Below are 12,136 nucleotides of genomic sequence, written 5' to 3'. Positions count from 1 at the left end.
ATACCCAACAACCCTCCCAGTTCACACCCAGGCTTCTTCCCAGCAATTACTTCCCTCCCCATCAACTCCTCTGTAACCCTTAACTCCCCCAGGCCTTTGCACTGTTTCTGAAGGGTGTGTGAAATACATTTCTGTATTGTAGTTTAAATGAATCATTACTAAGAGTTCTGTATTAATATGCCTAGTAAGGAATCCATTTTTCAAAAAACATTTCCTGAATCTTTTTTATTGTCTGTGTTGTTACAGACATACTTGCTGACAGGTATTTTGAAATAAATCAACAAAAATAATTGAAACCAGTGTGATTATATTGTGTTATTTTGAGAAATAAAATATGCAGAATTTGAAAATATTGTGTGCAGAATTTTTAATTTTTTGTTGCAGAATTTTTTTTGCTGCAGAATTCCCCCAGGAGTAGTTCTGTATTCTATTCAGGATACAAGAATAATGTCAAGGGAAGAGTCCTCTTCTAAGTGCCATCATTTCCCTTCTCATTGAATTTCTCACTTCATGTATTTTCATATTCCTTTTCAAAGTATAACAATATTCAGTACTGTATATGCTGGCTCCAGTGTGGATAAAAGCTATCTTTAGTAGGCCAATATGTGAATTAGCAGAGAATGAAACACTGGCAAGGATAATACCACTTTTTGCATAATTGTTCCCAAATCTGGGAAAACCTGTTTTTTTTATTAATGTCCCCCAATAAACCATAAATGGGATATGTCAGCTTCTTTCTATAACACTGTAAGGAGGTTGTTGCTCATGTCAATGAACAGGTATTGCTGAGTTTCCAGTTTACAAAATTTTCCAAGTATATTTCATGTGAAAGTTGTTTCCCAATCCTCAATATTTCAAACTGTTTGCCCAGAGGGATAGTCTGCATTTCTTGAAGATGCTTATATTTCGTCCCTTAACACCCCACTACCACCTTTGAAATCCTGTCCCACAGCTGTCAGTCTTTTGGCTGAACAGGACTAGATAGAACTCTCTGTGGAATCTATCAGTGCTCCTAATTAATATTACATTAACCCATCCATATAGGCTGAGTGTGTTGTCTTTGCAACATTCCCTTCTGGTCCAGAAACAAGAATGGACTTGAAATGGAACACTGGTCTTTTATATGACTGTATTGAAACAGTCACTGTGGGCCTGATTTTCTGAAAATTACACCCTTTATCAGTGGGTTCCTTATGAATAGGACAGTGTATTCAAGTGAAAATCATTTGGTACCATCTTAGGCAAAGGTTTAATTTACTTATGTTTCATCCTACAGAAAAAGGATAATATGATATTACACCAAACTATCTAATGTCTCAATATTATACTGGAGTAAATTGTTTTATGCATCTTTTGTAAGTACAAATGACTAATATATTATTCAAGAATAGAATAGTCTGAACTATTACTTTGGTTTGAAATAAAACGACAACAACAAAACTAGCAGGAGGTAATTGTATAAAAGAAAAGATCATGGTTATTTGCTGGAAATGTATCTGACCTGGCTTCAGTTGTTTACAGTATAAGTAGTCTTACCACTTCTGCTTTACGACTGTGAGAAGGGTCATTTTGGTTTCTTAAAATAAAGTCTATCAAACTGTTTATGGGAGATTCAGTGATGATGAATAATATTCATATTTATTTTGCTAAGATTATGGCAATGTCGTTATTTGGGAATTTGTGACTCTCGACTAGGTATGAATCCAAAGAGCCAGTACAATGTCTGTCTCATGTTAATTGGTAACTGCTTGAAAAACATGATGCCTTACACACAGCGTGACGTCTGCTCTCAATAACAAAGAGGGAAGCTAGAGCATGAGAGGCAAATTGACTTACTAGATGGACCCAAAAAATTAATCTCCATTTGAAAATGTTAAAGTCTATACCAAACAATTTAACTAGACTAAATGTAATCTCTTGCTCTCCTTCACAGTGGCATTACTGCTAATGATTGCTCCTCCTTTTTCCCACTTAGGACCAGAGACACCTATGGAATGGGAGTTGTGGGGAGGGTGTCACAAAGAGAAAATGAAGAGCTGTAGCTAAATCCCTTAGAGTGCAGAAGGTCTGATCTTATATGGAATTACCACTCACATCAAAAAGAAGAGATGGACCTGGGACTGGATCAATGTTGACCAGACCAGGGAGCCAGGGTGTTGGATAGGACTAGTTTTTTCCAAGCAGCACCACAAATTTGTCGCATCAGAGTGTACTTTTTTTATGGGGAGGAGAAGGATATTTGGTTTCTTTTTGAGGGAGACATTAACCCCCCCCATCCGCCACCTCCTTCCACCAGTCCCTCTGACTCAGTTGTACAGGGTATGGGGATGTAAAAGATACACTAAGAATGTACAGGAAGCTGCAGGTCAGTAAACCAAGTGCCTACAGATAATTATCCTCAGCACAAATGAGCAGCCCCTGAGAGTAAGATCAGCCACAAATCAGCTCCTCTGATATGGGAATGGAAGACCATAACTTCTCCAGCCTCAAGTTGTGACAAACTACACAAAATTCCTATTTATTTTTAATATTAGACTTCTAAATTGTAGACTTCTGTACCACAACTATGCCTCCACAATGATGTGAGGAACTTGAAAGAATCCACTGGACCTCAACCAATTTGAAAAGGCAAGAGGATACAGCAATGTGGGGAAGAGTGCAAGAGCCAACCAGCTTTTTCTTCTCTTGGGTTGAACTCAAACTATTCACTATGAGTACTTAATATTAGTGGATCAAACCGTAGTAGTTAGTTTGACTGGTCATGTGAATTATATGGTGTTGTTTTTGTACTCTGGATAAATGGGCATAACTATTATAATCAGGAGGGGAGCTTGGTGAAGCCAATGAGACTTGAACATCTCAGGGAAATAATGCAGGTAAGTCGTATTAAGGAATTTTAGAAAAAGTAGTATCTTTTTCTAGTTAGGCCACAAAATAAGGTAATTTCTGTGCGCTTGAAGCATGCAAACCTATGGTTTGCTTTCTGCAAGAATTCACACAAATAAAGTTCACTGACTTGAATGTTTGCACAAAGTGAACCAGGAAGGGATTTAAGCATGGCTGAAGCAAATTCATTTTTAAATGAATGAATACTTGTTGAAGATTTTGCCCCCAGCTCTTGTACTTACTTTTTTTATATGGCTTAGCCAATATATATTTTTAATTACTGTATTTCTGCTGTAGATAATGGAACATAATTCTAACTATATTAGGCAGGGGTTTTTTTATCTTTGTATTTTTGAGGGAGAATTGAATGCATCTGAATACTTACATTATAGGTGAATTTTTGTTCAGATCCATTCCAAATGAGGGAATTGTCATATCCCTACTTCTCATCAATACATGGTTAGCAGTTTTCATACTTCTGTTGATGAATAAAAACAAATATTTAAGCAGTTGGTTTCCTTTTCCACATTGTTTGAAAGGGCTTCATGACCATAACAAATTGAGTATGTATGTGAGATGAAGATGTCTGCATTCTAGTGAGGATGTCTATCTGATTATAATTCTTGTAGTTAACTGTACATTTTTTGTTTGTGCTTTCAGTGTATCCATACTGGCAAAATTGTACTAATTAGTCCAGTTATTCCAGTTTTCTTTGTGAATCAAGTAAAATACTCCTAGTTTCATTTGCACAAATAGCTGGTAAGGTGGGTTTCTGCGTAGTTTCTTACCTTAAAAAATTTGATTTCTCTCTTTTCTGAGAGCACCTGGGGGTTATCGTGGATCACAAACTAACTATGAGTCGTCAATGTAAAACTGTTGCAAAAAACAAACAAACAAACATCATTTTGTAAGCAAAACACGAGAAATAATTCTTCCTCTCTACTCATCATTGATAAGGCCTCAACTGGAGTACTGTGTTCAGTTTTGGAAACCACACTTCAGGAAAGATGTGAACAAGTAGAGACAGTCCAGAGGAGAGCAACAAAAATGAGTAAAGTTCTAGAAAACAAGAAAACCTACAAGGAAAGATTGAAAAAAATTGATTTGTCTAGTCTGGAGAGGAGAGGACTGAGGGGGAACATACAAGTCTTCAAGTATCTAAAAGGTTGTTATAAAGAGGAAGGTGAGAAATTGTTGTTCTTATCCATAGAGGACAAGCCAAGATGTAATGGGCTTCGATTGCAGCAAGGCAGATTTAGGTAAGACATGAGGAAAAAATTCCTAACTCTAATGCTAGTTAAGCATTAGAACAAATTAATGAGGGAAGTTGTGGAACCTCCATCATCGGAGGTTTTTAGGAACATGTTACACAAACACCTGTCAGAGATGGTCTAGATAATACTTAGATAGATAATACTGTGCAGGAGACTAGACTAGGTGACCTGTTGAGTTCCCTTCCAGGCCTACATTTTTATGATTCTATTATTCTATCTTCCTGGTTTTTGATGAGTTTTATCCTTTATTTTGCATATTCCAGACAGTTCTATATCAATTTGGTGTAGTTTTATTCTCAATTACTTGTACGATTTTTATTATATATTACTATTATAATGTTATTGATTTCCCCCTAACAGCCTCACATTACATGGGAGAAAAACGCTACTGCCAGAGTGCTGGAGGCAGGGCCAAAACAGACGGGAGGCAGGGACTTCCTCTGGCCACTGTAAGCACAAATGCAGCTGCAGGAGGCGGGAAGGAAGAGAGGGAAAGAGAGCACCCCTTTAGAGATTTTAGGGCCTTTGTTGACATCTACAAGGGTTAATGCATTTTTTTTAACTGGACAACTGCTGGAAAGCAGCAGAATACGGACCCTGGACTTCAGAAAAGCAGACTTTGACTCCCTCAGGGAACTGATGGGCAAGATATCCTGGGAGAATAACATGAGGGGGAAAGGAGTGCAGTAGAGCTGGCTGTATTTTAAAGAATCCTTTTTCAGGTTACAGGGACAAACCATCCCGATGTGTAGAAAGAATAGTAAATATGGCAGGCAACCAGCTGGGCTTAACAGTGAAATCCTTGCTGATCTTAAATACAAAAAAGAAGCTTACAAGAAGTGGAAGATTGGACAAATGACCAGGGAAGAGTATAAAAATATTGCTTGGGCATGTAGGAGTGAAATCAGGAAGGCCAAATCACACCTGGAGTTGCAGCTAGCAAGAGATGTTAAGAGTAACAAGAAGGGTTTCTTCAGGTATGTTAGCAACAAGAAGAAAGTCAAGGAAAATGTGGGCCCCTTACTGAATGAGGGAGGTAACCAAGTGACAGAGGATGTGGAAAAAGCTAATGTACTCAATGCTTTTTTTGCCTCTGTCTTCACGAACAAGGTCAGCTCCCAGACTGCTGCACTAGGCAGCACAGCATGGGGAGGAGGTGACCAGCCCTCTGTGGAGAAAGAAGCGGTTTGGGACTATTTAGAAAAGCTGGACGTGCACAAGTCCATGGGGCCGGATGTGCTGCATCCGAGAGTGCTAAAGGAGTTGGCAGATGCGATTGCAGAGCCATTGGCCATTATCTTTGAAAACTCATGGCGATCAGGGGAAGTCCTGGACGACTGGAAAAAGGCTAATGTAGTGCCCATCTTTAAAAAATGGAAGAAGGAGGATCGTGGGAACTACAGACCAGTCAGCCTCACCTCAGTAACTGAAAAAATCATGGAGCAGATCCTCAAGGAATCAATTCTGAAGCACTTGGAGGAGAGGAAAGTGATCAGGAACAGTCAGCATGGATTCACCAAGGGAAAGTCATGCCTGACTAATCTAATTGCCTTCTATGACGAGATAACTGGTTCTGTGGATGAAGGGAAAGCAGCAGACGTGTAGTTCCTTGACTTTAGCAAAGCTTTTGACACTGTCTCCCACAGTATTCTTGCCAGCAAGTTAAAGTAGTATGGGCTGGATGAATGGACTATAAGGTGGATAGAAAGCTGGCTAGATTGTCGGGCTCAACGGGTAGTGATCAGTGGCTCCGTGTCTAGTTGGCAGCCGGTATCAAGTGGAGTGCCCCAAGGATCGGTCCTGGGGCCGGTTTTGTTCAATATCTTCATAAATGATCTGGAGGATGGGGTGGATTGCACCCTCAGCAAGTTTGCAGATGACACTAAACTGGGAGGAGAGATAGATACGCTGGAGGGTCAGGATAGGATACAGAGGGACCTAGACAAATTGGAGGATTGGGCCAAAAGAAATCTGATGAGGTTCAACGAGGAAAAGTGCAGAGTCTTGCACTTAGGACAGAAGAATCCCATGCATCGCTACAGACTAGGGACCGAATGGCTCGCCAGCAGTTCTGCAGAAAAGGACGTAGGGGTTACAGTGGATGGGAAGCTGGATATGAGTCAACAGTGTGCCCTTGTTGCCAAGAAGGCCACTGGCATTTTGGGATGTATAAGTAGGGGCCTTGCCAACAGATCGAGGGACATGATCATTGACAGGACAAGGAGTAATAGTCTCAAGTTGCAGTGGGGGAGATTTAGGTTGGATATTAGGAAAAACTTTTTCACTAGGAGGGTGGTGAAACACTGGAATGCATTACCTCGGGAGGTGGTGGAATCTCGTTCCTTAGAAGTTTTTAAGGTCAGGCTTGACAAAGCCCTGGCTGGGATGATTTAATTGGGGATTGGTCCTGCTTTGAGCAGGGGGTTGGACTAGATGACCTCCTCAGGTCCCTTCCAACACTGATATTCTATGATTCTATGATTTAGATATCAGGGGTCCCTGCTCCTTTCATAAAGGGAAGGGAACTCTCATTGTGGGATGAGCAGCAATAGCAGAGCAGAATAGCTGGGGCTCTTAGATAGGGGAATGATTTGGGGAAATTTAAGAGACATACATATTTAAGAGACAAAAATTTAAGAGACACAACAAAAACAAAGAGAAAAAAAGCATCTGACAAAGTTTATACTCTTAATATGTTGCTTGTATGTTGTCAGTCAAAGGAGTAGGGAATTGGAGAGACTAAAGGCAATATTGCTGAATAATGAAATGAATCGTGCCTCTATATAGTTTCACAGTATTTGTTTATATTATATTTTAATGTATTTTGCAATAAGCCCTAACAGGGGGTATAGGGCTTTTTACATATTATGAAGTCCCATTGCGTAAGAGAGTATGGTTTTACCAAGCCATTAAAAAGTTAATTTGAATTATTTACCTTCATTAAATGTGCTTATTCATTTTGTTTCTCATTCTGACTTGCTGATGATAAGTAATAAAATTATGTACTGTTCTTAATCTTTAACAAAAATTTCAAATTCTGATGGTTGCATTTTATTAAACCCTTCCCCCCTCCCTCCCCCCCGCATACTGTAGCAGGAGAGAAGGTTGCCAGAGCTCTTTTAAATTCTGAGATGTACTGTATCTTGTGCCATAAGTCTTTGAAATACAGTAATTAAAACAGGTACATGAATATTTTGCTGTCTGTTTGCAAATAGTAAGGCCATTCTTATTGTTGAATTTAAATACTATTTCATTGCCCATACACTATTGGACTCAGATAGTTTATTATTTTATTCTTGTTCCAAAATGGCATCAACAGTGCTAGGGCTAATTTGGGGTATTGTTGAATGGAGCTGTGACAGCAGGAGAAACAATCTTAAGGAAATAGAAGACATAAAAATGTGCAGTGCAGTGTCTTATCACAGCACTCCCTAGTCAGATCACTCCCTAATCAAACATGCAGTTTTATGGCATGTGTTGATGCCTTTGAAGGTGTAGCTGGCTTTCATAGTATAGGATTTCCTGTCCAAAAGGGCAAGTGGTTATTTGAAGTTTAAGAGTCATAGGGCAGCATAAACCATGTTTTTTTAAAAAAAGAAAGAAGACATGCACTATGGTCTAGGCACATGAAAACGTAAATGAAAAATAAGTCTGTCATCTTTTAGACATCAAAGAAAAATACAGTACAATATTTTGTCCTAGGTGTATGTTTTCTTTATTTAACATTTACATGTTTAATTATTTTTAAATTTTGTTTTATTGTAGTTACTAAGAGAAATAGGGTCTTTTAAAGAAAGGTTTTGTTTTTCTTTTTGTTTTGTCCCCCTGCCTCTTCCCCACAAACACCCCTCTCCTACTTTCTCTCTGTCTGTCTGCTGAAAAAAGCACAGGAGGATATACTGTGCCAGAGAACCCACCTAAAGGGCCCCCTTGACGCTAGCACATCCTCTGTCAGGCAGCATTCACTGCAGCCCGGAGCAGATTCTGCTGCAGAGTAATAGTGCCACAGAGTCTGCAAGTGTCCTGAGCTGCTTCTGAGTAGGAGAGCAAAGACACAGTATGAAAGGATCCAAGGATTTCAGAGGGTATGTTGGCAATTCTTGTCAGGAGAAAGAAATTAAGAGCATGCTGCCTGCACTATTTTAATATATACATGGTCTGTATGGCTTGATCTTAAGAACCTTCCCAAGGATGTTGTCAGAGCCTCAGGAGTAATAACTACTGTTTGCTGAATTGGGAGAGAAGGAGAGCAGAGAAGGAGTTCTTAGATAACGTAGGACTTAAAGCTTTCCTTTTTTGTGGCAAAATCTGAATGCATGCACATGTTTTTTATATAAAGTATAACATCAAATTAGAACTAGGTTATGCAGTGAAAGAATCAATAGCGTAGTCATTTTACTTAAAAGACAGACAGCCTTATGGGGTTAGACGTCAAAATGAATTTGATCATGGCAGAACCTTATATTCATGTTAGTATCTAATTGTAGTCCGGTCCTATGGAGCAGAAAAAGCACACTTCCTTCCGTCTTTCTTAGATGAAGAAATAAACCCTGAGAATCAAAATTCAGAGAAGTTTGCTTTGGATGTACATGGGTTTTTAACCACCAGTCTTTGTACAGGGCTTACAAGAAAGGAAAACTCCATTAAAGTGATCACTGATGAATATGTGTCTAAGAAAGAAGAAAAAGCAATATTCATCTCTAAAGGACCCTATGGCAAAGGAATCCGCAATTATTCATTTTCCTGTAAACACTGATTTAGCATGGATGACCAGAAACTATCGTTTGACTAACCTTTTCCAACTGTTCAAAATGTTTCATATGAAGATGCTTTAATTTACACCAAAACCATTTGGATTGTATCAAGGGGAACCTTTGCCTTCACTTAGGATACGCAGTTACCATATACCATATACTTTCATGTTTTTTAACTAACCAGTTTGACATAAATGGATGGAAATGTACCTAGAAAACCCTATGAAAAGTCTTTCCTCATATCTTGGATATTTTTATTTTTGTGGAATACAATAATTTTTGCAATAACGCTTGGTGTTAGCTACTCATGCAGTTGTTTTGGAATGCATCTATGAATACCATCACAGAAAAAGCTATCTGACAGGGAAAATACTAATGCAGGAAGATCTGTGAACATGATGCATGTGAATAATTTCCCCTTTAGGAGGCATTCATGGATATGGTGAGTAATCGATACACGCTACAGATTGTTAAACTCAGAATGCTTGTTTGCAAAATACTATGGCAAGTGCCAGATGCTGACTTTTCCATTGTTAATGGCAAGTGAGGATTGACCTGTTGTAAAATGAAAATCTTACAGAGATGGTAGTGGTGATGTAATACAAGTTGAGCACCCCTGTGCCATCACAAAACAGAAGAGTCAAGCTGGAGAAGGGAGAAGATAATATAGCTGTGAAAATACAATCAATAAGAACCTTTTGAGAAATAGAAATATTTCTATCTATGGGATCAATGAAAGACTCTGCCATTTGATTCATAACATTATTTTCAGAGAAACGCTACAAACTTGTTTTCCCCATATAATATTGACTTGTCTGGCCTCTAATTTTTTCTTTTTAGAGTTCAGTTGACCAAAAAACAAGGATAAATTATTCCCCTATGTTAATTCAGTTTGGTTTTTTAAATAGGTTTGTGTGCTAATATTTTAAATCTGGCTGTTTGGAAAACAGTCCCACTGAACTAAAATCACTTCAACATCATTAAAACATCTGTTTCCTCTTAAACCCAGACACATCTGTAGTTCTTGCTCAGGGAGTAACCTTTGTCTACAACTTACTTTATAATGTATTAAGGTCAACTTTATGATTATTTTCCAGTTGATTGGCGTCATGTCATGCTATTAATGTTGGAATTTATGACTGAATGCTTTAACTAACTACTGACTTCTGGGCAAAGCCCAGTTTTATATAAGATCTTGTCTTTATTACATTTTTGGGTTTATTTCAGTTCTTTTAAAGCTACTAAAAGCAAGCATACTATGAAAGTTCGGTCTGCATAGTTTATATTTAGTCAAAAGATTTGCCTTTAGTATAAATGTTTGTTTGGATACCTAACTCATTAGGATTTTCCCTGGCCAATACCTTTACAGCAATGCAAAATATTATTTTCTTCAGTGTATTTCAAACTTGTACTTAACAATATAGTATAAATGTAGCAACAATATAGCACAACCACAAACCTCCGACGGGTGTCATTTGTCAGAGGTTTCTGGCTATCCAGCTCAGAACCAATCAGAACCATGGTGCACCTGTGACAGCCTCTCAGACGAGGGGATGCTGTGAATTTATGACTCTGCTAAATTTGTATTGATACTAAATCTTAATGCAGAGTTAATACAGATTCATTCCTTTAACACATTTTACTCCTCTATCACAGTCCTCTGTCACTTTCCCATAACACCAATCTTAGGCTAAGTGAAATCAAGTGAAATGATTGTAATATCCTCCTATAGCCCACTTTAAACAGCATCACCTGGGAAAACAAATAATAAAGATAAGGTTTTAGTTAAGCTCATCCCCCTGCTTTTGTAGCTTCTTTTGCAACGTGCAGTGTGGTCCACACCTAACAGAAAAGCCCTGATATTTCTGTTGTCTTCTAAGAATTTGGCCTACTTTTCTTTTTAATAACTTGGAGAAATTGTTCTGAAACATTTTTAGCCTTGAAGTTTATTCTGTGTCTCAGGACTTTGCAACCAACATTTTGAATTCTTTTTGAGGGGGTTTGATCACATCAATTGTTTGTTTGTTTTTTCTGCTCTCATAGGCAGTTGCCTACCTTCCCTGTTCACCCCCTCCTAGTCTCCTTGGTATCTTACCAAAATGGGAATACATTCTGTAACAGGAAGTACTATACCAGCAATGTGGGATATTTTTACATGTGGTGCTGCACAAATGTATGTAGGCTTTCACATGATTTACATTTAATATATGATCTGAATGCAGATTATACCATGCAAGCATTTATGGCTCACTAGATCCCAGACCTTACTTTGAAATTAAAATGTTTCAGCTCAGTGTTGTTCAACTGCCCATTTTAGGAACCAGGCAAATTTGCTTATTCATGCTACGTTAGATCTGTAAAGAACATTTCTGAATGGTAGACTTTGGAGTTGCTAGTCATTTTTGTAATTCTGTAGAAGCACTTTCACAAAACCTGTGCGTTGGCTGCCAGACATAGCAAAGCTTCCCATAGTAGATTTGAGTAGATATAGAAAGAGTGGTCTGTATATATTTCTGTCTTCTGGCAAGATGATAGTGAAGCTAGATGAAGATACTTTTTTTTTCATATGACCCAATTAGTATTGTGCTGGGTTAACAGCTATATCAGTTGATTCTTCTCGCTATATTTTCCATAACATTGAACAACATATTGAAGGTATTTTGTAAAAAGCAGCATATAGTACATATTTAATTTTGAAATACTATGTTTTAAATATTGAAATCCATATTCAGATTCAGTGCCGATAAACATATATACCTTAGCGACATTATTTTTTTAGTCTTAAGTATATTCTCTGCCTTCATAGGCATTTTATTTCTCTTTATCTCTCCTACTCTGACTCCAGTATAGAATGAAACATAGGTGGCTATCGGTCCTGGGCTAGTAAATAAAACCTTTTGAATTTTAAGTTAATTTGGTTTGTTTCAGCCTTCTCCCCTCATCCGCCCAAAGTTCATGGCTTTTAACTGCTATGTGCAGATGGGGGAGCCAAGGTGCTTTTTGCCTTTGTGTTTGTTTGGGGGTATGTGTGGGCTTGGGGGAAGGGTTTCCAAAAGATGTAGGTATCCCTAGCAAGAACCAATTCTAAGTGCTGGGTTTGATCTTGAACTCACAACCTTCCATGCCTAAAGTGTGAATGCCCCTAACTAAACCCTACTGTGAATGTTATTTATACTGGCTCCCAGTGAATACATTATTTTGGAAAATCATTTACATAGCACA

General features: G+C 38.2%; 1 protein-coding gene across 3 annotated transcripts in view; it reads left to right on the top strand.

The window, feature by feature from the left end:
• PDE4D (phosphodiesterase 4D) overlaps nucleotides 1-12,136 on the top strand; it is a 763,522-nt gene that overhangs the window by 254,767 nt on the left and 496,619 nt on the right. The window contains exon 1 of one of the 3 annotated variants that reach the window (XM_084628700.1): nucleotides 9,214-9,356. The exons of the other annotated variants lie outside the window; for them this stretch is intronic. Within the exon in view, the coding sequence (XP_084484826.1) occupies nucleotides 9,310-9,356 (47 nt within the window). The 5' untranslated portion in view covers nucleotides 9,214-9,309. Of the gene's footprint in view, nucleotides 1-9,213; nucleotides 9,357-12,136 lie in introns of those variants that run through there. 3 annotated transcript variants of the gene reach the window in all.

The sequence above is a fragment of the Lepidochelys olivacea genome, assembly GCF_965140295.1.
Source record: "Lepidochelys olivacea isolate rLepOli2 genome assembly, chromosome: 5".
Lineage (NCBI taxonomy): Eukaryota > Metazoa > Chordata > Testudines > Cheloniidae > Lepidochelys > Lepidochelys olivacea.
Note: the sequence above shows the minus strand (reverse complement) of the source record. Positions and strands in the feature narration are given on the sequence as shown.